The sequence below is a fragment of the Bactrocera dorsalis genome, chromosome 3 (assembly GCF_023373825.1).
Source record: "Bactrocera dorsalis isolate Fly_Bdor chromosome 3, ASM2337382v1, whole genome shotgun sequence".
Taxonomy (NCBI): Eukaryota; Metazoa; Arthropoda; class Insecta; order Diptera; family Tephritidae; genus Bactrocera; species Bactrocera dorsalis.
In genome coordinates this window covers 82,186,431-82,214,300 of record NC_064305.1, presented here as the reverse complement: position 1 = coordinate 82,214,300, position 27,870 = coordinate 82,186,431, and the positions used below count along the sequence as shown (strand labels likewise).

General features: G+C 34.3%; 2 protein-coding genes across 3 annotated transcripts; one reads left to right on the top strand and one right to left on the bottom strand.

The window, feature by feature from the left end:
- Nucleotides 1-750: 750 nt before the first annotated feature.
- Nucleotides 751-1,253, top strand: LOC105226207 (uncharacterized). Its single transcript, XM_011205025.4, has 2 exons — nucleotides 751-983; nucleotides 1,059-1,253. Exons 1-2 carry the CDS (start codon nucleotides 810-812, stop codon nucleotides 1,242-1,244), a joined length of 360 nt encoding a protein of 119 aa, XP_011203327.2. The 5' UTR covers nucleotides 751-809; the 3' UTR covers nucleotides 1,245-1,253.
- Nucleotides 1,254-5,265: 4,012 nt separating this feature from the next.
- LOC105226206 (troponin C) lies at nucleotides 5,266-27,634 on the bottom strand. 2 transcript variants are annotated; one of them, XM_011205024.4, is made up of 4 exons: nucleotides 27,268-27,634; nucleotides 16,788-16,815; nucleotides 7,038-7,433; nucleotides 5,266-6,938 (listed from the first exon to the last, which is right to left on the bottom strand). In XM_011205024.4, exons 1-4 carry the CDS (start codon nucleotides 27,283-27,285, stop codon nucleotides 6,910-6,912), a joined length of 471 nt encoding a protein of 156 aa, XP_011203326.1. In that variant the 5' UTR covers nucleotides 27,286-27,634; the 3' UTR covers nucleotides 5,266-6,909. The 2 variants fall into 2 exon arrangements, with proteins under 2 accessions (XP_011203326.1, XP_029406039.1); XM_029550179.2 differs by lacking the exon at nucleotides 27,268-27,634 and adding an exon at nucleotides 18,834-19,545.
- Between the last annotated feature and the right edge of the window lie 236 nt (nucleotides 27,635-27,870).

Here is a 27,870-nt window from a genome sequence, read left to right as displayed (position 1 = left end):
TGCGTTTACACTTCACTGTTGACAGTATTATTTCATCCGGAAATAATTGATCATAAATATGACTTTAAATGCCGAATCTTATGATATATACTACATATATTAAGATTTTGAATAGATTATCAAGCATTAATCTGTGAAAATGTTATCGAAATCTGATAAAGGCTCTCACAACACGTAGAGACCAATGACTTTAAGCAAACTACAACATACCATTAGTTTCGTGTGATAACTTTATTGAAGGTAGAAATTCACGTGCAGCTTTCTATGGCCGACCAATAACAAGAAACAATTTTTGATACTAATTTTACATTTAATTATCGGGCTTCAGAGTTCTTAAATTGTCCTCAAAGATGTCTAAATACTTAAGTACACCTATCGTTAATGAATTTTATTAATTTTAAAAATTTCGATTGCTTTGCCATACCCTGGCAATCTGTAAGTTGAATGTTAAAATATACCATAATCGAAAATAATTTCTTCCGTTTCGGATTAGATAAGAACGCTACTAAAAACCCGAGTGTATTTTATAATATTAGCACTATCTCCCAGCGTTTTAAGTGATAAGAAAATGTGCAAAATCTTTTGTTATTGTTTTCTTTGAGTCATAAGCAACAATTATTGATATGTAAAATGTATATACATATACACAAATATATGTATATATATATGTAGTTCTTAGAAAATTGATAAAATATATTATTTCATATCTCAGCACGCTCAGAATGTATAAAACCAAAGAAACTTTCTTCAAAGCAAATAGTATCGTGTAGCCATCAATCGGTAGTGCGTTAATTAATTAAAATTCGAAAATGAGAATTATACCGTGGGTTTTTTTGCTCTCTGCCGTTATCAGTGTCGCATATGCGGCGAGTTCTGTTTGGGGTACGGCAAATAGCACAGACGCCGTTATATACCAGAAGAATATAGTTCACCCCGGTGTGCCGAATGTTGTGCAGACATTTTTCTTCAGCATACCAGTGTCGGTGGGTTGAGTGAAGTTAATAGCATTTACTTTTGTTCTAATTGTTTGGATTTTCGTTTTCTTCTTGTACTTGCAGTACCAAAGTAATAACCGCGTAATTAGCTCTATACGTCTGGATGATGAATTTAAAAATACCACCGGTCCAACTAATACCTTGATTTCTGGTGGACCTTCTTGGACTTTTGGTATTGTGCAAATGGTAACACAACGTAGTTATGGTCTTAATGTTACTGTCGTTGTTTATGGTAAATACGTGCTATAAAATAAAGAATAAATGCTGATTTCTGAACAAATTTATTTGATTCTTTTGCTTCTTGAGTAATACAACGTTTGGAAATTCTACAAATACCACCTGATCAAAGATGACACAGGTTGACTAAAATCCAAATTTTTGGAACGTCACTCCCATTTATTGAACAGTTTCGACGACATATCCATAAGCCTACGTCCCTTCGTGATAAATATAGGGTCCTCAGCTACGTCGTCAAGCACCTAAAACTAATAGCCTGTAGTCTGTTGAGCCAATTCACAATGTGTGTTGAGTTCCTTTGCTATCTCTCTGATCTCAACGGGCCGATTTTTAAACACTTTTCATTAACTTTTTCGACATCTTAACGTCTTTCTCTTTTTTTCTATTTGCAAAAAGCATGTCTGTGGGCCGCCGTCGGCAGGTATTAAGATAAAAACACAACAGTCGTTGTTTATGGTAGAAATATTCATAGATACAGTGTGTTAACTGTAAATGGGTCAGTCCGTGTCAAATTTGATAACAAGGCATGTGTGGAATAAAGGTCGTCGTTGTGTCCTGTTAAACACTTACTGAATAAAAACTAATGAATTGTTCCTGTTGTCGTATGGTTTTACAAAATGAGGCCGATTTATAATGAGATTACCGAAACACTCACTTTACTTGAAATAGTTTATGAGTTCTTTCGTAAAATGTTTAAAAGACGTTGGTTCTGTCGACCAACCATTCGCTTATGATGAATCTCCATGATTTAAAGTTATTTTTTTCAGATCTTTTGTACAAAATTATCTGCTTATAGTGGGTAGGTAGGGAATAATTCAGGAACTAATTCGACCACCAATTTGTATTGGGCAAACATTTATGGATTTCAATGGACTAAGGCTATAGGCCTCTCTTTTCTTTGAAGACTAATGTTACTCCAAAATAACGAAAGAAGAATGGATGTACAGAAGAATAGAAAACCTCTAAAAAATACCTCATTGGAAATAGCTTTACGCTTTCAAAATTAAATACTGTTCAATACCTCCTTCAGCGCATCCTTCAGTAATACCAAGAACAATTAAATGAGGTTCAAGAAATCTTTTTTCTACCATACCTTAGTAAAAAAATAATATATATGCATACATACATATATATGCAATTATACGAAAAATTTGCATATTCCTCGTATAAAAGTTCCAACATGGCTTATTGAAAACGCCAAGTGATCGTGGGCAATTTGTCATGCCGATTTTCAAAATTAAAATTCTCATAAAAAATATTTATGATGTTGCCACGCCAGTTAAGCGAAGACTACCTCACATTGACCAACAGCAATAGTGGCGGAAATCGAAGAAATGTGTGTGTCACAAAGCGTTCTGTAGAAAACACTACCAAATAGCAACATTGCACTCGCGCGTCACTGAATTATGGCCGCAAGAAATATTCTTCGCACTGCAATCAAATAAATGCACTCGCGTTCATTGCGCATGTGTGGTGGTAGTCATGTATTTGGCCCATATATAGTATATGCACATTCATGTATGCATATATGTGTGTTTGTATGTATGTTATGTGTGTGTATGTCTTTTGGTATTTGCAGCTAATAAAGCAGAAAGCTTGTAAATCACTGCTGCAAGGCACATTAGTGGAAGAATGTCGCACTGCTTTTGTTGTTATGACTAGCCAGTTAGCTTTTGGCATCATGTTGCATCAACATTAATAAAATACGAGCATGCTGACAATGACTTCAAGATCATTCCTGTTAACTGCAAATTATTTGAAAAAATCGGTTATTAAGGTTTTTTATATTCTAATTTCAAATTAGAGATAGTACAGGAAATAGGCGTGGTTTTCAACTGATTCTCCTCATTTCTGAACTTCTGGCAGAGTTCACAGCGTATATGGAATTAAACAATATTCGGAACTATTAGTGGAACGTTAAGGCGAAAGGAAAAAAATTAGATCGTTATCTGTGCCTTGTGTATGGGGAATCATACTCATTGGAATGAACAAAACCGTAAAAAGGCGATTAAACTTGATGAGTCGAGGTGCAATAATATTTTTACAATGATTGCCACATCTTAGTGTATTTCAAACAACTTCTGATACCCCTGGAGCTATTTGTCAAGTAACGACATTTGTAAGAAAGGTAATGTGCAGATCCGCCAAAATTCGATAAATTTTCACGTGATAAATAAAATACCATACAAGTCTTTTTGAAATGACAACATCAGTTAATAAATCATTTTCCCATCTTAGCAAATTTGTCATCAAAAACTTGTAAGTCGTCTATCCACTTCTGTAAAGTTATAAAAAATGTACTTAAAAATCATTAACATCTCTTTGGATTAACTCCTCAACTCAACACATTTTGGTTAATGTTTTGGGTATGAGGCGTGTCATTAGTAAACTATTACTAAAAATTCTTAATCTTTTGCAAAAAGGACATGGAGTTGACGTCGCAAAAGACATGCTGATAACATAGGTGAGGAGCATATATTCATCAAACGCATCACTGTTGATGTGGCGCGGAGTTATGAAGATTACGACGGAACTGTACAATACCTTATCCAATGGCAATTCGAAAATTAGCCGAAACCGAAAAACAAACGCGTCAAGATTGGTTAAAGGTAAATGATATGTTCAGCATTTTCAATGATTACCGTGGTGTGATTTGCCATGAATTTGTTCTACATGGTGAAATTTTCAATAATGAATACTGGTTGCCTGCTTTGAAGTGCTTACGTGAAGCAATCGAAAACAACCCGAGTTGCGGACAGAAAATTCATAAATTTTTACCACGAAGATTCACCGTCGCATGCCATCATTATCCTCCCTAATTTGTTTCCAAATACGATTTGGCTTCTTGTTACAATTTTCGGGTTTTAGAACGAAAAACTTAGTCTATTGAAGCAAAAATTCGTTAGCTGAAGGCACCCAAGGCTTATAATAAGTGTATTGAAAATTTGAATAATTTTTGGCATACTTGTACCATTGGCTGAAAAAGGGTATCCTTTGAACCCGATAATAAAGTTTTGTATTAAAATATGAGAATTTTTTTCTGGCATTAGTTAGATGCTTTAACGATCATATAAGAAAAATATTGTGGTCAAAGCATAATCACGAGTCTTTATGACTTACTTTTTTCATCGAACGTCGTGGGAAAGTTGGTCGAATTCTTTCGTTGGCATTGGTTTGCTTATAACGAGTGATGCGAGTAAAGGTACTTTTTCAATAGCCTTTTTTGACAGTTTATGCGTTAGTTGTTATTCAGCTGCCACGTTATTTTTGTTCAGTATTGTTTGGCATTTCATCATGGAAATCTAAATTCGTCATTCCAAAGAATACGGGTTACCATTACTACAACTTTTTCGAAGTAGAATTGTTTATAAGTTAGAGGAATCTACTTCATACTTATCTCAAGGCTGATTTGACCGGCGTCCCAGTATTCATGAGTACATTGTGGGTACGGTCTGTCAGTATTTTAATCGCTAATAATGTTTTTGACTTGAAAGGCACTCTTTACCTGACAGACATAATCCGAAACGAAATGTCTTTTACACATTTCTGGCTCAAAGTGGCATGTCAGATTTACTTAAAATATTCGTTGGAAAAATAAAACTTTATTCTGAACAGCTTTAGAAATTCGGAATCTAAAATAAATAAATATGTTTTTATTATTTTTATGATAAACACAAAATTAAATTTTTTTGAGCCGCACGATAGATAGTTAAAAAATGAAGGATTCTTTGGATTCCTCTAAAATTATATAGAAAATACGATTTTGGGAGCGATATCTTTGAAGCCGAATTGAGGACGTATATTTATTACGCTCCAAAAATATCAAAATATCTCTGCTTATAAGTGATTTGCGCTTATCGGAGCTTTCGTCAAATTAAAGCTTTTACTTCTAGTACAAGTCGGAAGTTCATTTTACAAGTTGGAAGTATTAGTAGTAAAAGCTGCGTCTGGAATTTTAATTCCTATCATATGGATATCCATTTTCTCAATCAGTTTTCGAAAATCAAACAACTTAGTGCCAAACCACTAATCATTTTAGTTTTACCAGATTTTATTTGGCTTTTATTTACTTTATTTTTTTTTACGGAACTCCCAAAACATCCATTGAATACATATTTTACAATTTTCATTCATTTCTTTTTGTTGTTGGTTGAATGTGTTTTTTTTTCATTGTGTAAATTTGAATTTAGTTTGTTTAAATTTTTTTATTTTGGTTTTGTGATTCTAAAATTCGTTGTTGCTGTTGACATTCATGGTTCATTGGTTTTGTTGTTTTATTTATAAGCTATGCTTATTTTGTTTAGTTGCTTTTTGTTTATAAAACAATTGTTGTGTTTTTGTTTGTTTTTTGTTGTTGTAATTCGAGGTTGAAATTGAATTACTTGATTTTCGAATTTATTTTTGTAAATTTGCTTTGTTTTTGTGGTTTTATTTGAACATTTTTATTTGTAGTTGGTGGAGTCAAGTATGTTTTCATTAAATAACGTGTAGTTTATAGCTTAAATTACTAAAAAAAGGAGTTTTATAGGAAACCTTTGTATCAATAACGGCATATCCTTGCGATTTAAGTGTGTGTGTTGTAGTAAATGTGTACTTACACGAGTATTTACTTCATTTATATGTATATATTTCCTCTAAGTGTATTGGCATATACATACATATTGCATAATATGATAGTGTTTTGAATAATAATAATAATAATAAAATTTCACGAACAATTGAACAATGGATAATAATTTTTTTCACATAACAACATTAACATTTGAACAGAAAAACAAATAATTTAACAATAATTTAGAGACTTTCTTGAAAAAAAACACATTTTTTTGGCTACGTAAATATATAAGTATGTATTAAAATGCATATACGTAAATATATATACGCGTTGTTGTTGTAAAACTTAGTTTAAACTTAGTAGACTTTCTTTCTTGTTTGGTTCAATTACGACGAGCATTGCAAATAATTAATTTATATTTAATTTAACTTTAACTTGAGTAATATACATACTTGTATATATAATTTTTTAACATAAATGTATTTAACAATAATTGTTTAGAAACTTTTTACTCCGCGTCATAGTTGCACATGGCATGGCGCACAACCCAGTAAGCAATTGTTGCCGCGCAATGTGCCGACACAGTTGATAAAATATTTTTAATAATTTTTGGTAATTTTGTAAAATAAAAACAATAAAAATGTTTGTATTTATAATGCATGCATGTTACTTTTATTTATGTTCATGACTTATGTGAGTATTGGGTGTTGAGTCACAAGCCCTTGACTTGGTATGCAATGTGTACATACAAAAGTGGTTTGATAGTTGCACGAAAAGGGACGAAAACATTAATGTATTTAACAATTTTCACTATAACATAAGGACAAAACAGTTAAGTTGTATTATATATATATGTACTTTTTTATTAAACAATAACTTAATGGACTTTACTTTTAATGGTTGCTTTTCTTTTGTTGATTTAAATATATATATGTGTTTTAAATATTTTAACAAAAATTATAACAAAGTTTAATAATAATTCTGTTTGACGAGCGTGTGTTTGTGTGTGTGAGTGTTGTTCCATTGTTGTTGGCATTTTTGGTTTTTGTAAAATACTACATATTCCGTAGGTAAAGATTTGCGGCCATATAAATGGTGCAGCGCCTGCGTAGTATTTACCGCTTACTCGCCGGTCATGACCTCCATGAATTCTAAGCAAACGAACAAAAATAAAAATTTTGTTAATAAATTTTCTAATAATTATGTCAAGAAAACCAATAAATTGTCATTTGTTTGCGTTTCCAGCTCACCATCGAAATCAACCGTTCCTGAGCCATCAGAATCGATTTCCTCAATCATCATGTCCAAATCGTCATTGGTCAATTTATCGTCCAATTCACGCAGAATCTCGCGCAGCACACCGGTGGTAATGTAACCGTTACCCTCCTTATCGTACAGACGGAATGCCTCTTTTAGTTCGGCTTGCATCGCTTCGGCGTCCTCCTCAACGAGGAAACGCGCCGCCAATGTGGTGAATTCTTCGAACTCAATTTGTCCCGAACCATCCTCATCGACTTCGGCGATAATTTCGGCCAACATAGCATCGTCCAATTGATGGCCCAACATGCTTAGAATGGTGCCCACCATGGTGGTGTTGATGTAGCCATTCTTTTCGGCATCGAATGCGTTGAAAGCATTACGCAAGACTGTGGGAAGATATTCGAGGTAATTTTAGTATAGTACAAGTATAGGAAATCTAAGTACTGCGGGGGTAGGACTGATAGATGAAAGATGTTTTGTTGTGAAATTAAGTTCAAGACTTAGGACCTTTACATAATGGGTCCTTAGTCTACATTTATCTATTTATGGCATTATATCATTGTAACGGGTGATTTTTTTGAGGTTAGGATTTTCATGCATTAGTATTTGACAGATCACGTGGGATTTCAGACATGGTGTCAAAGAGAAAGATGCTCAGTATGCTTTGACATTTCATCATGAATAGACTTACTAACGAGCAACGCTTGCAAATCATTGAATTTTATTACCAAAATCAGTGTTCGGTTCGAAATGTGTTTCGCGCGAGTTAATACCAGTATCAACGACATTTATACACAAGTATATGAGAAACGCTGATAAAGCCAGCTCTGCCTAAACAAATAAACAAGAGTATCAAAACAAGACTTTGAACTCATATCTGAATACAAGACATGCATAGGCCACAAGATAAGCCGCATGATAAGCACTTGTTTATAATAAATAATAAGATTAGACTTTAGACCTAAGCCACAAAACATGGATATGTTATCAACTTAACGAATAGTATATAAGACATAGGATAATACAAAAACATGTTCATTTTAACTATGTAATTCAAAAGAATAAAGTTCATATTCAGCAAAAGAATATATAGTTTTTGAAACCATTCATAAGTATATGAATTAACTGGGGGCTCAACCGCTCTTTACTGGGAAGGAGGAGATCGCACAACAGGACATCGGCATCCTTAAGAATCTTCGAAGCGCATAAAGAAGGACATCTAAATCCTCAAGCTGAAATCTTTAGTAAAGAAAGCCAAAATCTTTAAATCTTCCTTAACGAAGACAGACACTCAAAAAATGAGTCAAGGAGCAAAACGGACAATGCCTAACGAGGACATAAATCCTTCAGCTACAGTCCCTACCACTCCTGAAAACTACATAATGTCCTACATTCAGAATCAGTTCTCGAAATTGGACGAAGAAAGGAGAAAGGACAAGGAGTTAATATTACGGATGTTCCAAACTACAAATCCTAATACTAGCGAAACTTCTACTCCAACAATATACCAAGAAGCCACGATGCAATACCAGAATGTAACAGATGTACAAATCGAAGTCATAAAGGAATTACCTATTTTCCAAGGAAACAAAGAAGAGTATACGATATGGAAGTCACATGTAATGAAAGTCATGGAACCACTCCAAGTATTCCAGAATACACCTCAATTCTACAATATCATTACAACCTTCAGAAGAAGAATCACGGGGCATGCAGATATGTTACTTGAATGCAACAACACACCTCTCAACTTCTACAGTATCATGGAAGCTTTGGACGCACTATATCACGACCCAAACGCACTGTATGAAATACAAGAACACATGAAGAACTTGGCACAACAACCAACAGAAGACTTGGACACTTATTTCCAATACACATTGACATTGCACAGGAAGCTGATTAAAAATACAGTGGACCTTCTAAAAACAGAAATAAATAACAAATATATTGAACAAGAATCTATAACACAATTTATTAAAGGATTAAAAAATAAAAATTTGGCAACAGCCTTAGCATCAAATCAATATCAAAGTTTAATGCAAACCTATACAAGTGCTAAACAAATCGAAATACGATTACAACAAACTAGTGAAAATAAAAATCTAAGACGACCTATCGAAATCCAAAAACAAAATTTAAATAACTTTTGGCAAAGACCAACTAATCAACATAGAATAATACCGGAAAAGACAAACCTTTTTAATTTTAATCCACCACAATGGCAAAATAATAATTTAAATCAATGGTCAAGAAACCAATATAATCAACCTAATCATAATAATCATAATAATAACAACTTCAGGCAAAATCAATTCCAACCAAGGCAACAAATGAGGAACAATTACAATTATACACAACCTCAAAGAGGATTTAATACATATCAACCACCACAAGAACGCATGGATGTTGACGAACCTCAAAGAAACAGTGGGTGCAAACGAAATCACTCTAACAGAAACATCATTCCGCAAAAGATACAAAGGATCAACACACAGCAACAACCTGAACCTCAGCCAGAACAAACCTTCAGACACATGGAAGAAGCTGACGATACATCGAGTACTTTTTTAGGCTAAAGAATGGACTGCCTTGCCTTACACTCAAGGATGGTCCGACACAACAAGAAGTGAATATCATGATCGACTCAGGCGCTACAAACAACTACATATCAAAAAAATGCAGAATAGGTAAGAGTATATCAATAGATCCTGTATGGACAAAATCAATGCATGGATATTCCATCATGACTAGTAAAAAAATAATACATCTGTTAAACCATGATTTACCATTTTTTGAACTAGAAGATATCAAAGATTTTGATATGATAATAGGATTTTGTGGATTAAAAAAATTAAACGCAGAAATAGATTTCACGTCACTACAATTAAAATATAAAAATAAAAACAAAAATCAAAAAATAAATTACACAAATGATAATAAAGATTATGAAGAGGAGATTAGAGAAATAATTAGGAGAAATAATAAAACAGAAAAGTTACCATTTACCACAGCGATAGAAGCAACCATTAGGACAGAAAATAATGAACCTGTTTGGACGAAACAATACCAATATCCGTACGCAGATAACGATTTTGTCAATTCAGAAATAAAAAAATTATTAAAGAATAATATAATACAACCTAGTAGAAGTCCTTATAACTCACCAGTTTGGACAGTACCAAAAAAGGGTATAGATGAAAATGGAAAACCCAAGAAAAGATTAGTGATAGATTTTCAAAAATTAAATTCAAAAACTATAACAGATAGATATCCTATTCCGGACATAAACATGACAATACAAGCGTTAGGTAAAGCTAAATATTTTTCTACGATAGATTTAGAAGCAGGATTTCACCAAATTATGATAAAAAAAGAAGATAGGGAAAAAACAGCATTTTCCATAAATGGAGCTAAATATGAATTCATACGAATGCCCTTCGGATTAAGAAATGCACCCTCAATATTTCAAAGATGTGTTGATGATATTCTACGAGAATATATAAATAAATTTGCGTTTGTATATATCGACGACGTGTTAATATATTCCTCGACACCTGAAGAACATATTAAACACATCCAAATAATAGTAAGCGCATTACATAAAGCAAATATGAAAATCTCCGATGAAAAATCACACTTCTTTAAAAATCAAGTCGAATATTTAGGACATATAATAACACAAAATAGGATAACGGTAGATCCTAAGAAAGTAGAAACATTAGACAAGTATCCGATACCTCAAACCCTGAAAGAATTAAGGTCATTTTTAGGTATGGCGGGATATTATAGGAAATTTATACAAGGATATAGCAAAATAACAAAACCACTAACCATACATCTACAAGGAGAAAATGGTATAACAAGTAAAAAAATGTCAGCTAAGAAAGAAATTAAATTAGATAAAGAAGCCATAAAAGCTATACAAATAATTAAAACAAAATTAAAAGAACAAGTTGAACTATTTCAACCAGATTTCTCAAAACCTTTTGATTTAACTACAGATGCGAGTAATTTTGCCATAGGAGGAGTCTTATCACAAGAAAAGAAACCTATATTTTTTATATCAAGAACATTAACAAAAACAGAAGAAAATTATTGTACAACGGAAAAAGAATTATTAGCAATAGTATGGGCTATTGGAAAACTTAGGAATTATATTTACGGTATAGCAGATTTAACTATACACACTGATCACCAGGCTTTGATATTTTCTATTTCGGACAAAAATCCAAATATAAAACTAAAAAGATGGAAACATTTTATACAAGAATCTGGAGCAAAAATAGTATACAAACCAGGAAATCAAAACGTAGTAGCAGATGCATTATCAAGACAAAAAATTAACACTTCAACAATAGAATCGATGCACTCGACACGTAGTTCACCAAACGAAAACTATACATACGCAAAACAAACGATAAATTCATTTAAGAATCAAATCATATTGAAGAAAACTGAACGAAATAAAAAAGAAACACAAACGACCTTTCCAAAGTATCACAGACACATTATTGAATACCAAAACACTGAATATCTAACAAAAACCTTAAAAGAAATTTTTACACCTAATTTCAATAACGCGATTAAAATCGATGAACAAGAACTATTCTCAATAAAATCACTACTAAGTAAACATTTTCTAAACTACAAGCTCTTTATAGCACAAAATCTAGTCGAAGACATAACAGACAAAAACAGGCAATTGGAAATTATAACAAATACACATAACCGAGCGCATAGAAATGAGAAAAATAACGCGATGGAAATTAGACAACAATATTTTTGGCCCGATATGGCGAAACAAATCAAAAACTTTGCACGAAACTGTTCAAATTGTTATGAACAAAAATACGAGCGTAGACCAACAAAACAACTGATAGGGAGAACACCAGCAACAAATCTACCAGGAGAATCTATAAGTATGGATATATTCCACATAGGAAATAGAACATATATAACTAGTATGTGTAGGTACTCAAAATATTTATTAATGAGAGAAATAGCAGATAAAGTCAACACCGTAGACAAACTAGAAGAAATTCTCACACTTACATACCCATATTGTAGAAACCTACAAACCGACAATGAGAGTATATTCACATCGATATCTTGTTTGTCACTATACCGACGACTTCATATAACACATAATCGTACGCCAACAGCTCATTCGACATCAAACGGTTCAGTTGAACGCTTGCATAGCACACTGATAGAAATCGCAGCAACATTAGCTAAACAAAATAACACCGATCCAGTTACGGAAATATTTAACGCAGCATACGAGTATAATAGGACAATACACTCGGTGACCAAACAAAAACCGGTAGAAGTATTTTTTAATAGGAAGAATTATCCAGAAATAAAACAATTGATTGAAAAAAACAAAGACAAAGTTTTAGAATACCATAATAAGAAAAGAACACAAAAAGTTTATGAACCAAAACAAATAATTTACGCACTATCAAAACGACGTACAAAAACTGAACAAAAATATCTAAAATACATAGTTATAGAAAACCGTGAGGACACAGTTTTAGTAGAGAGAGGAGGAAGACAACATGTCTTACATAAAGATAACATTCGTAATACTCCTATTGAATTTAATAATAAACATAAAAGCATACACAGTGAGCAATCTAAAAAATAAAAAATTTATATTCACCGAAACTGACGACGCATACCTATATGAAGATACCGAATTTTTATATCATTTATTTAATTTAACGACAATAATGGAAAGATACAAACAGATAGAATATAGATCAATTGGCAGGACACAACAGGATATTATAAACGAAAATAGAATCTCAAATTTAATTGAACAAACTATTTCACACTCAATACAAAAAAGATCAATAAACATTTTAGGGACTATAATAAAATTTATAACTGGGATTCCAGATCATGACGATCTTATTGAAATAAAAACACATTTAAATGAAATAATAGAAAATAATAATCAACAGAGAGTCATTAACTCACACTTTGAACGGTCAATCTCAAAGGTTGATCCTCAATCAATCTCAACAAGCCTGGTCATATCAGAAACTTTGAAGGAATTAGAAACCCTATTCGAAACTATAAATTCTGTAAAGACAGGAAATTACTTGTCTAAGTCTTTAAATTTAAATGATATAAAACAAATAATAAAAAACGAAAAGTTAGATATTCCAGTTTTAAATGTAATGGAATACTCTACAATAAATGTAATTAGAATTAAGGATACATATGTAATCATTTATAAATATCCTTTAATAACGCAAAAATGTAAATTATTTAAAATAACATCATTAAGCTATCTGCATGGCAAATATATATTAGACAAATATATAGCTCAATGTAATATAAATAATTATTCAAGAGTAAAAGAATGTAAACAATCACTAAATACTTTTATATGTAAAACCAACAAGGATAATGAATGTATTTCGAAATTAGTGCTAAAAGAAAAAGCAAATTGTAAAACTATTGAAGAAACAAATGCAAATATCACAATATTAGATTATGGTAATATAATATTAGATGGAAAATATGAAATTAATAACGAAACTATCTCAGGAGTAAACTTGATCCAGTTCAATGACACCATTAAAATAAATGGACGAAAGTACATAAACATACAGGATACAATAAAACAGATAATCCAACATGAAGGCACCATAACAATTGATGAAGTAATCAACTCCAATGAAGAAACTAAATTTACGAATATCCGGAAGTTACATAAACTACTCATTCCAATCGAAGATCACCCGATCCAAACTTTTTGCTACACAATTACAACATTTGGAATTATAATCCTGATAATTTGGACACTACTCAAATTAATCAAACTACGACAAGTTACTCAAGAAAGAAAGAAACTACACGAACTCCAAAAACTCACAACCAACTTTACATTATAAAAATGAGGACATTTTGTTTTTTTTTAAGAGGGAGGAGAGTTAATACCAGTATCAACGACATTTATACACAAGTATATGAGAAACGCTGATAAAGCCAGCTCTGCCTAAACAAATAAACAAGAGTATCAAAACAAGACTTTGAACTCATATCTGAATACAAGACATGCATAGGCCACAAGATAAGCCGCATGATAAGCACTTGTTTATAATAAATAATAAGATTAGACTTTAGACCTAAGCCACAAAACATGGATATGTTATCAACTTAACGAATAGTATATAAGACATAGGATAATACAAAAACATGTTCATTTTAACTATGTAATTCAAAAGAATAAAGTTCATATTCAGCAAAAGAATATATAGTTTTTGAAACCATTCATAAGTATATGAATTAACTCGCGCGTGTTTTGTTCAGCGATGAGGCTCATTTCTGGTTGAATGGCTACGTAAATAAGCAAAATTGCCGCATTTGGGGTGAAGAGCAACCACAAGCCGTTCAAGAACTGCCCATGCATCCCGAAAAATGCACTGTTTGGTGTGGTTTGTACGCTGGTGGAATCATTGGACCGTATTTTTTCAAAGATGCTGTTGGACGCAACGTTACGGTGAATGGCGATCGCTATCGTTCGATGCTAACAAACTTTTTGTTGCCAAAAATAGAAGAACTGAACTTGGTTGACATGTGGTTTCAACAAGATGGCGCTACATGCCACACAGCTCGCGATTCTATGGCCATTTTGAGGGAAAACTTCGGACAACAATTCATCTCAAGAAATGGACCCGTAAGTTGGCCACCAAGATCATGCGATTTAACGCCTTTAGACTATTTTTTGTGGGGCTACGTCAAGTCTAAAGTCTACAGAAATAAGCCAGCAACTATTCCAGCTTTGGAAGACAACATTTCCGAAGAAATTCGGGCTATTCCGGCCGAAATGCTCGAAAAAGTTGCCCAAAATTGGACTTTCCGAATGGACCACCTAAGACGCAGCCGCGGTCAACATTTAAATGAAATTATCTTCAAAAAGTAAATGTCATGAACCAATCTAACGTTTCAAATAAAGAACCGATGAGATTTTGCAAATTTTATGCGTTTTTTTTTTAAAAAAAGTTATCAAGCTCTTAAAAAATCACCCTTTATATGTATAGGCGCGAATCTACGGAGAGGTCCCTCACAAAGTTCTACTCTGGATCCGCCCCTGTATATGTATTTAGCTTCGGGAATCAAGAAACACCAATCATCAACGAGCAATTTTTTATCATTGCAAGAGAGCCTAAAGATCCTCTGTCGATTTTGGATATTTACGAAGAAATGCGCCTTGCTGAAGATGGGTTGAGGGTAGAAGTATAATAATAGAATACTTTGCTAAAAAATATATGGCAGACACAAACTTGGATTATGACAGTTGGTTTGACAGTTAGGTTAAGGGGACCCTAAATTTTGAAGTTGATCCGAATAATAGTTTCGGAGATAAACTCTTCAGAACATGTGCATTCGAGGCAAGCTATGCTAAATGCGCTATTTTTAGGCGCGTTTACCTCGAAACCGTGTTTTTGAAGTCTGTTGGCAAGATTTCCCGAGAACGACTCAACCGATTTTCATGAAATTTTGCACAGGTCTTTGAGATACAATTTTTAAAGACTTGGATGAAGGAAAAAAATTGTTGAAAAAAGCGGTTTTTTACCCGAGGAAACCCATGTAACCCCATATGTTTCGAAGCCGAGCCCCACAACGGTAAAAACGGAGATGCCGTTTGGATGGCTGAAACATCTGGTTTCATAGTTATTCTTTTAGGAAATTATTAAAAATGACTCCATATATGTATATGAAGCTTTTCCACTAAGTGAGAAATACTTCTAAAGAGAGCTGGAAAAGAACCTTTCTAATTGGTCTTTCAATAAATAAAAGCTTTAACTAAGTGCATATTACATCACGAAATTTTCATTATGGAATTTTAACATAATTATAACAATTTAAGTATCACCGAAGGCCCTGAACATTAGCTAAATAATGCTGTCTCATTCATTTTTGTGGCGAGAATTGAAAGTTTAATGCTATGACATAAATTTGAAAGTCCACTTTTGCTGGCTTTTAGGGTATCTATGTATATTTTTATGCAATTATATATGCAAATGAAAACGCCAGACACGCAATGCCTAAGCAAATATTGCACCCATTGCATTAGCAACTAGTTAAGCATATCAAAAGCCGAACTACTTCTCGACAATCGCTAAGTATTTGCATGAAAATTTGTTTTCCTTCCAAGCAAACACAGCATGGAGCCGCCAATAAACAGAGTACAAATACATTTATGTTTTCCTTTCCAATATTGGCTTTGCTTATGCTTTTGTGAGAGAGCACTTTCGGTTGGGCTTTCATCATAAAATTTTTCTAATCACGTGCGTAGGCGTTTACTGACACATTTTGTGGCATGTGGCAAACGTCATGCGGCGCCGGTGACTGTTTACTGCCAACCCACCTCGTGCAACCTAGGCGGAAATATTGGGTATTGCAATGCTCGCGTGTGTTGGCAGTTTTGTCAGCCGCTTTAAGATTATGCGCTACTTGTTTGCCATTATCGCGATTCAACAGCGCGGCGCCAGCGCACCAGCACAATAAAATAGCGTTCGTCAAACAAAAGAGTCGGTGCCAAGCGGTGTGTGGGCATTTAAAATTATGCTGTGTCTTTTGAAATTACTGCACTCTTTTGAACAGGTGTTGATGTTTTGAAATGCTTTAAGCTGTGGATTAACTTTATGGCAGCGGCGTATGAGTGGGGCGTAAAGTAGGTGTCTGTATGGGCTTTGCAGCCATACAAGGGCGATACTTACGCTCGATTTGGTCTTTGGAGAGTTCATCCTGAAATTAAGGGAAAAATATTTTATTAATTTTAGAACTAACTATGGCAATTAGATGGAGAAAAGATTTCCTTAAATAATAAATAAAATATATATAAATCTATATTTTGGTTGCTGAATTTAAACGTGGTCGTACAAGCCTTGACGCCGATCCACCTGAAGGACGTCCAAAAAGTGCATCAACATTGACTGAGAAAGATTTAGTTTAGGCTCTACACATCTCATGAGGTAGTGTGAGCCATACTTTAAGTGAAATTTTAGGTTTTACACACATGGAGTGCCGCATTCGCTAACAATGGAACAAAAACACATTCAAATACGACTTTCTCAGCAACATTTGGAGCATTTTAAAATGGATGAGGTGAATTTTATGAGTCGATTATCACTATGAATGAGACTTGGGTCTATCACTATGGTTCAGAATGAAAACAAGGCTAGTAAAACAATTAATCGAGAATATTATTGCAACATTTTGGGCCAGTTGAAGTAAAAAATTGGTGAAAAAAAATCCGGTTTGCAGAAGAAAAAAATTCTTTTTCATCACTAAAATCACTAAAATCCATGAATTAAAGTTCGAATTGTTGGAGCATCGACCGTATTCACCAGATTTGACCAACAGCGACTTCAATTTGTTCCCAGAACTCAAAAACTGTATGCGTGGAAGACGTTTTTCTCCAAACGAAGAGGTCATAACGGCTGTTGAAGGGCATTTTGCAGACCTTCCGGATTCTCACTTCAGAGATGGTATCCACAAATTGGAGGATGGTTGGAGCAAGTGTATTATTTTTCAGGGAGATTATACTGAATAATAAAGTGTATTTTCCTTCCAAAAATATGAAATAATATTATAACTTTCGTCATCTCCATGTAGTCGAAACTAAGTAAAACGCGTTAAATATTTGGTAGTCGAAAAAATCTGTTCGGTCGATGTCGTTGCAGTTGTATATCTCGCAAGTCACCAATGAAATTTGTGAAGTTTATGGAGATAATGCTGTATCAGCTCGGGTAGCACAACAGCGGTTCGCTCGCTTTCGTTCTGGAAATTTCGAAATTTATACTTACACTCCACTGCATGACCGAAATGGTACATATTGTATTTGTTTATTTATTTATTATTATAAATATATGTATAAATATTAGGGTGATTCAAAAAAAAAAATTGTTTTTTTCGTTTGGTACTCGGAAAAGTAGATTCCTAGACACCTCTAAGAAAGGCTCTCCAAGCATGAGTTTTTAGTTGTAACGGGAAGCTTCTCCTACATACAGTTTTTTATTTCTATTTTTTCTTATTATCAGATAGAAAAATGTATATCTCGCTTCCAACTACTTGAAAAAGTATCTTGTTCCTTGGATTTTGTAGGAAATTGAATGCTCTAAAAAATTTTTTTTCGTAAACCCAACCCTTTAAAAGATGTTAACGGTTGAAGTTTGATTATTTTTTGGAAAATATTTTATTTCTTATGAATTTTATAACTCAATGAAAAACATCATTATGAATGATGAAACTCATAGTTTTTGGAGAGGCTTTCTAAGAGGTGTCTAGAAACCTATTTTTCCGAGTACCAAACGAAAAAAAAATATCTTTTTTAATCATCCTAATAAATGTATAAAATAAATTAGTTGAAGTTTGAGTAGAAATACGAAAAGACTTTTTTGACTACCCAATATATTTTTCTACCTCCCATTCTATCGTGCAATTTGAATCGCAAAACTTTGCAAATTTGCATACAGCAGCTCATAAAAAATAATTTCTCAAAAAATTTCTGTACTTAAGTTGTAAAATATAATGATTATTACAGACAACTAATTCGCAAAATTAACAATTGGCCATTAACGAAATTTAATGGTTTACTACGACGATTTTCATTTGAAACCGAAGATGGGTTTCGTTAAAAATACAAATTAATTTTGGTATGTTATTAAACGAAATGTTTATTAGTCCTCTTATAGATGAGATATTTTTCAATATTTTGTCGCTTGTGTATATTGATCGTCGCAATATCCTGCCAGGATACTCACCATTGTGTTGCTGCCTGCTCAGTTAAATAAAAACACAAGCGTGTGAAATCGTAGATAAATTCACAAATAAGGATAACAAGAGACGACACAAGACGTGGCAACACGACACGGCACGACAAGACACACAACAACGACTACGACAATGACAACTCGCTAAGGACAATGCAATAATAAATTGTGATTGCAAACTTGTAGTATTGTGGCGCGGAGCGTGTTTGCGTTGGATGCGCGTACGTTTAGCAATGCGGCGCACCGATCGTTGGGCGTTTGTGGTTGGGTGTCATTTGCGGCGCTTTCTTTGGAACCAACTAAACGCTAAATCGCTAAATGCTATGCAAATTGATGTTGTTGGTGTGGAAGGCACACCAAGCAGCAACAGCAGCAGACCGAGTGAAGTGGTTGTTGTAGCTGTTTTTTTTTTTCAAAATTAATATATAGCTGCTTTATAGAACAGCAGTTAGTGGTGGTGTTAGTAGTTGTTGCTGCCGCCAACGCGCTTACACCTGAACGCCGAAAATACACCGCCTCCGGCCGTTACGTTGGAAGATGCAATACATAATAACGTTAATAATTTGCGACTAATGACCGCTTGGCCCAGCCTAATGCCGCACAACCTCGCCCGCCATGGGCCAGGCTAAAGGCTGGCGGTTGGCGGCTGGGAGCGAAATGTGTGAGGACGACACCACGACCACGACGACGACGACAACGATTACGACTGAGCAGGCCAAGCCGCGGTAAACGGCACTAAAGTTGCAATAGGGCAGCGGCTACAATGGCCACTGTCAACGCACTCTCAGAGGGCGCTATGCTTATATGTATTAGATATGTGTCGGCGAAGTGTAGATGAGTTTGCGAAGGGAAGGCAAAATTCGCATATTGCAGGGTATAGCAGACAGCTCTGCCGCTTATGAGTGGCACTCAGAATTTCTTTTGTGCCAAATAATGACATTTTTCACAAATTTTGTACCCCCTGAATAATTGATGCATGAGGTTTATTAATTTAGTTGACGGAATCAATTTTAAAACTACTTGGTCCTTATGCTGAGTTTTCGAATGGTGATGATATGATTTTTAAGCGTCGTTTCGGCCATTTTTAATATGTCATGATCTGTGATTTTTTCATTTTATTTTGAATGAAAATATTTTTTATATGTCATGATCTGTGATTTTTTCATTTTATTTTGAATGAAAATATTGCTGCCGTTCAGGCAAGCGTTGCTGGCGACAGAAATTTGTCGATGCCAAGACGTTCTTAAGAATTGCGACTGTCTTAAGCCACAATCTGAGAGATTTTGAGAAAAAATTTAGCCTTGCAGCCGCATAAAATTGTTCTCACTCAAGAACTGAAGCCATTGGATCACCGTAAACGTCGTGAAATTGCTGATTTTGCTTTGAAACGCTTTGAAAACGATAACGATTTTTTGAAGAAAATCATCTTCTCCATTGAGGCTCACTTTCATCTGACTGGTGCGTTAAACAAATAAAACTGTTGATTCTGGTGCGAAGAAAATCCACAAAATCTGATAAATATTTATATTCAACTAAATTGACAGTTTGGTGTGGTTTTTGGTCTGGTGGAATCATCGGTCCGTACTTCATCGCACATCGTTACTGTCAATGGAGAGCGGTATAGATCGATGATAACAAATTATTTATAGCTACAATTGGAAGAAGTTGATCTTGGCAAGATCTGAACGAATTCAGTAAAAACGAAGAAATTTATTCTGAAGTTGTACTAGTCATTTTAGAGGTTGCAATTAATACAGAAAGTCGAACCTTGCTCCGGGTAGTGATCGAGTGGCTGCCATATTGATCACCTAATAGCGGCTGAGTTGAAAAAAGTGGCCTTTTACATGTACCTCGATATTAATAGCAAAAAATTTTGCGTCATAGCTACATTTTTTCTTTTTAAACCAAAAAAGGATCTTGGGCTTATTAAGTTTACCTCAAAAATCTTTTATCTGTTAGTAGGCGCTTTTCATTCTATAAAAACTATAATTAATCATATAAACGAAAACTTTCTACCGCATTTGAAGTAGCAGCTGATCACAAACTCCGACCAAATCCAATAAGTCACGCGTTGGGTAAAAAATTTTCATTTACACTCACCAATAGAACTGCCGTCTGAATTTTCACCAATTCAACGCATCATTCACGCCTCGGAAATCGCCTCGAGCCGCATTTATTTGCGCCATGTAAATGTCAAAACGAATTATACAAATGTAAATTTTCTCTGCCCATTCAACGCGCACCGCAGAGTAGGCACTTTTTGTTGCCCTAGCAATGCCCACCTAATATGTAATGGCAATATTTAGAAATTTATTGCCGCATCAGTGAGTTGACGCGTCGTGCCACATGCACTGATGCGTGCATATACATATTTACAAATGTATAAACATATGTATAGGCACAAATTAAAAATACATAAATGCTTGCACCCACTTGAGCCCAGCAAGTGCTTGTATGCGCTGGGTGTCGAATGCAGCATATGACGAAAGTTGTTGCAACATGCCATTTCCTTAAAGTCTATGTGTTTATATGTATATTCATATGCAGATATGTATATGTTTTATTTATATATACATATAGAAGATGCAAATTTAGCTTTCTTGGCTAGGATTTTAGAAAATATTTTCTACAACATGACTTTCGGCGAACATGTGTACTTACAATGCTTTCTTAAATTTCTAAGCACTTTGCCTATGCAAATTTGTGTTGTTATGTGTGTGTATGCATATATATATATATGTGTATGTGTATATTTGCATCCTAATGCACGCCACATTGCATTTTTACCGCACATTAGCAACGATGCTTGCATTCTGTGGACAATGGGAGCTGTCTTTAGCGTATTGAAAATTGCATTGAAAATATATTTTTTAAATTAATTAATCTTTTCAAAGTGTTTATTTTTAAAATTCATCACATACATTTATGATATTTTTAAGTTGTGTCGCAATTTATAGTTGTTTCTTGTTCTTTGCTGTGGTTTGCCGACAAAAGCATTTAAATACATTCACCTGTGAAATTGCAAACAAGCACGCATACGAGTGCATACGTGCACACATATGATCACAGACACACATATACGTACATTAAATATACATATATATACAAAAACTTTTAGAAAAAATAAAAAACGTGCACTTTGTAGCTGCTCTTAATGGATCCTCGATTGAGGTGTTTGTCAGCTGCAAGTGATCTTTGTAAAATTGTCTTTACACACAACATAACTTACATAGGCAGCAACATACATACACACACATGTATATACGAGTATGTACATATAACGGGTGATTTTTTTGAGGTTAGGATTTTCATGCATTAGTATTTGACAGATCACGTGGGATTTCAGACATGGTGTCAAAGAGAAAGATGCTCAGTATGCTTTGACATTTCATCATGAATAGACTTACTAACGAGCAACGCTTGCAAATCATTGAATTTTATTACCAAAATCAGTGTTCGGTTCGAAATGTGTTTTATCGACAAATTTTGTTCAGCGATGAGGCTCATTTCTGGTTGAATGGCTACGTAAATAAGCAAAATTGCCGCATTTGGGGTGAAGAGCAACCAGAAGCCGTTCAAGAACTGCCCATGCATCCCGAAAAATGCACTGTTTGGTGTGGTTTGTACGCTGGTGGAATCATTGGACCGTATTTTTTCAAAGATGCTGTTGGACGCAACGTTACGGTGAATGGCGATCGCTATCGTTCGATGCTAACAAACTTTTTGTTGCCAAAAATGGAAGAACTGAACTTGGTTGACATGTGGTTTCAACAAGATGGCGCTACATGCCACACAGCTCGCGATTCTATGGCCATTTTGAGGGAAAACTTCGGACAACAATTCATCTCAAGAAATGGACCCGTAAGTTGGCCACCAAGATCATGCGATTTAACGCCTTTAGACTATTTTTTGTGGGGCTACGTCAAGTCTAAAGTCTACAGAAATAAGCCAGCAACTATTCCAGCTTTGGAAGACAACATTTCCGAAGAAATTCGGGCTATTCCGGCCGAAATGCTCGAAAAAGTTGCCCAAAATTGGACTTTCCGAATGGACCACCTAAGACGCAGCCGCGGTCAACATTTAAATGAAATTATCTTCAAAAAGTAAATGTCATGAACCAATCTAACGTTTCAAATAAAGAACCGATGAGATTTTGCAAATTTTATGAGTTTTTTTTTTAAAAAAAGTTATCAAGCTCTTAAAAAATCACCCTTTACATATGTATTTTGTTAGAATATCTTGTTTGCATATTTGTTGACGGCCGACAAAATTGCATTTTGAATTGAATTATTGCTGCTTTCTGCGGAAAACACTTATAAAGTGTCTAAGGCACCCTTCATCGCATGGCCTCGAACCTCGGCAAATGCTACAACTATATTACGACAGAAACATCTATACACAAATCTTTTATCTTGTATGCCTACTAGGTTGCTTACTCGTACATGTGTGACCACGTCTGCCAACGCTGACATAAAGAAAATTTGTAATATTTGTATGAATGTGTTAATAAAGTTCCCAAATCGGAATCAACAGGTATTTTGTTGGCAGGTAAAGTGCATAGAAAGGAGGAAAACAGACGATAATGTATATTCAGCTGAAATAAGAAGAGAATAATTATTAAGATTTTTTGTTTTTGAGAAACACACAAACTGCCAAATATTTGAACGATTAATTTGCATTATTCGAAAGTGAACAAATTTATATTTCTCCGAATTTTGAGTCTAATTGGGTCATTCCATTTACTTTTTACAAGTCTGGAAAGGATCCACTTTCTATTATTTGTTTTATGTCCTCTGTTCATAAGTGGGCGTCTCTCGTTAAATTTTCAAGTTAAAAATTAAAAGGAAGTTAAATCTGGCGTTCCATTTTGTTTTATTTTTATTTTTTTCTTTTTCTATCTTTTGAAACCCACGCCTAACATTTTCTTAAAAAAATTAATAACACAATTACTCAGCTATCGTCGATAGAGATGTGCCATATGCATTTTTCGAACCCAAAATCTTCCAACTTATCCCTTGTATATTCATTAGAAATAAAGACACGATTTATGTAGACTATTTACAATTTCAAAACCCAAACTAAATAGTTTTTGGTAAACTGTTACTGATTTACTCAGGTTCTATTTGAATTAGTCTTCTCAACTTATGAAGGTACTTTTAGACTTTCAATTAGTCCCTAACTGAATTCCTAATACAATTAAATAAATTTTAGTAGTCAATCAACTGTAATCAGGAGATCACCTTTACACCTAGTGAACATAGAAAGTAGAAATATTTTGGTTTTGAAGCCACACCGAGTAGAACCGTCGGTCCGATCCGCGTCAAAGTGCTTTTGAAAGTTTCGCTTCAGAAGTCGACACCAACTTAAAATAATAAGGACCAAGAAGTAATTTTCCTTACGTAACTGGAAACTTTTTCTGATACCATTTGCTGGTAACACCATGCACACTTCCGGGGATAGAACCTTCATTCGCCTTTGTGCGTATTTTCTATATCTTCCCAACACCTGATTTTGAATTCGCTTGATATTTGCCAATGTCAACACTATCTTCGTGCACTCACCTGCCCCTACTGCAATGGCTAATGTGCAGGTCAAAAAGTCTTCCTAGGTTTCAGCCTCTCAGGCTTATGATAAGTTAGTTGTGTTCATCGAAAGAATTTCTATCATCGTTAAAGTTCAAACCACATTTTAAATACTATTCCAGTAATAATACTAACGTATGGACTACGTACGTTGAGTTGTAAAAAGAAACGATAATCAGTCAAGCAAGGATCTGCCGTAAATATTGAAATTTTTTAAATGTTGCAATAGAAATTTTTGATGTACGAGGTGTGTTCAAAAAGTATCGCGAATTTTGTGTTTTTTCAAAAATTATTTATTTATTCATGAATATCTATTTTGTCCGCTTCAAAGTAATCCTATGAGATATTATACACTTGTGCCAACGGTTTTTCTTATCTTCGAAGCACTTCAAAAAATTATTTTTTTTTTATCTTCTTCAGCTCCTCCTTCGATGCCGTCTTTATCTCGTCAAGAGAAACGTCTTCAGTTTAGGGAACAAGAAAAAGTCACAGGGGGCCAGATCTGGGGAATACGGTGGCTGCGGCATCATTACTGTGTTGTTTTTAGCCAAAATGTCATGCAAAATGTCATGTCATGTGTGAGCAGGGACGTTATCGTAGTGCAAAAGCCAATTTTTGTTCTTCCAAATTGCGCATAACTTGCAGGTAATATTCCTATTGACCAATCGAAGAAAACTGTCAGTTACGATTCGCGATACTTTTTGAACACACCTCGTATTATCTGCTAATAATTTTGCGCAAAAAAATTTTCTTTTATTGGAATTCTAACAGGAATGATTTTCCGAAATGTTGAGATCATTTATCTGACGGAATTTCATAAAAGGAGTGGCAACTGAAATGCTTTAGCCATAAATTCTCGGTATTCAGTGTTTAGTTCAGTGAAGACGAATTTTTACTTACATATTTATAACGATTATAGCATCAAATGCTTCAAATATGAAAACTGTTTGGTTCGCCATAAATAAATTTAACCTTTTTCATGAACTAACTCGATAGTAATAATAGTTGATTGAGTAGGTCCTGAGCTCGATACCAAATCATAAACTTTATGAACTCGGCTTCAAATTCATGGGATCTTCCAATTGACGGACAACGCTAATTGAATCAGTGTAGCATGATATTTTTAAAAACCGAACTAAGTTAATTGTTAGACTTGAGAAAGAGCACAAATGGTAAGAAGCTTGTCTTTAAAGGGCTTTATACTACTGAGGGCAAAAAATATTTAAACTTTTTCATCGGTGCCAAATGTCACACGAAAATTATCTTTCTTAAGCACACAAAGTACATTCAGCGATATTTACGATGAGTGAAATTATTCAATGAAGTGCTTTCGGTGATAATTGTTTGTAGCAAGCAAGTAATTTTATTGGTAAAAATTATTGAAAGAGGTTCGTTGACGACGAAGCATGTGCAGGACGGCTGCCACAACATCAACTGATGATCAACACGTCTGTAAAATAACAGAATTGGTGCTTACTGGAATGGTAGAAATATCATAAAGCTCAGTGTAACCCTATTTGAAAGATAATTTTGGCCCAAGAAAAGTCAAAGCAGGATTGGATCTAAATCTCTCAATAATTTCGAAAAACATCATAACGTTAAAGTCTGTGAAACAATACTTTCCGACTTCCAGCGTATTATTATTGGCGATGCGTCTTGGATCTATGCTGACGACCCGCAAACAAACGATGATTTGGCAGAATATCGTGGCAAAGGTGTTCAAAATCAAGGTTATGTTGACAGTTTTCTTCGATTATCGAGTTGTGGTGCACTCCGAATTCCTTCCAACCAACCAAACTGTCAACAAGAAATACTATTTAAGTATATATTATGTGTCGTTTGCTGGAAGCTATTCGTAAAAAGAGGCCGGAATTATGGACCGACAACTCTTTCTTTTTGCCCAACGGTAATGCATCGTCGCATACTTTATTGATTCTTCCTAAGTTTTTCGCTAAATTTTCAACCAATATCGTGCCGCAAACACCGTTTTCTGCCTATTCAGCAAACTCAAATGACTGCTCCGGGGAAACCGTTCTGACTCAATTGGAGACATTAAATCTGAATCGCGAAGCGCATTGAATGCTATTCCGGATATTGACTTTAACAACTGTTCGAGGTTTGAAAAAAAAATGGCACACGCGTATTGGGGCCAAGAGGGATTACTCTGAGGAGGACGACATAGATTTTGAAGAATAAAATAAAAATTTTTAAAATTATGAATAATGTTTTACTATTTTTTGCTCATGGTACTAAGTTCAAATGCTGTAATTTGTTGCGTTTAATTCAGCGGAATCAAGTTATATCGGCCGTGAGCATTTATGAGTTTTATAGGAACTTATTTTATAGCTAAATCCAATTAGTCGCATACTCGTACACACACCTCCAACAAAGTGAGTAAATTTCTTGATCAGGTTAAGTAGGACATTTGAGCTGCGTTCAGAATCTTTACGGACCTTTAATTAAATATTGTTCCCCGTTATGCAGAAAATATCGTTACTGCTGAGGAGCTGCTTAATATTTTTATTATCTAGCAATTGATAGATTTCAAAAATATATTTTTTGTTTCATCATCTAAATAACTGAACTCTATGATATTGACTAAAATTATTAATATGGAAGGTTTTTGGCTAAAAAAAAACTTTTTAAAGAATTTATGCTTTCCCAGATACCCGGAAATCTAAAATAAATTACTTTCTACTAAAGAAATAATAATGAGGAAATTCTCGTTCGCAAGCAGCGCTAAACTAAATAATTACTTTGTCATTACAAATTTCTCTTCGAAGATCATTTATTATATTTCTAAAATATTATATAACTTTATACATATGTATATCAATCTTTACCATTGTTGAGTTGCCCATTGTGTTGGTTTTGTTTTTCTTCTTTCTCTTCTGTAAACGAAATGAAGCGTTACACTTGAAATGCACTTGTCAGGCACTAATTAGCGATCAAATGCAATGAACACACACACGCGCACGTAAACTGGAAACGAAAAACGCGTAAATGCAAGGAATGAAATGCGAGAACGCCCTCGCTTATACTAACGGGAAATAGTATTTATTTAGTATAAATCGCAATGAGTCTTCTGCAGCGATGTTGGATTTGTCTTTCACTTGAGTCAGCGACAGGAGCAATGGCGCGTGTGATGGACGCTCGGTGTTTGGCGTGAATGAATTTGAATTCTTCCCGTTTTGACTCAGTGACAAAACTGAACTGGACGATGGAGGCATTGAGACAATTGTCCACGTCAAAGCACAGTTAGGCGCACACAAATACATGCATACACATGTGTCATATATACATATTTGTTTAAGAAAAGCCGACAACAACAATTTCACCCACTAAATTCATGTTTAGACCGACAGTCACTAATGCCCCTTTCGTCTCTATATGTACACATATGAGTTCATGTGTGTGTGCATGGTTTTTTGCCATGCTGACAGGTT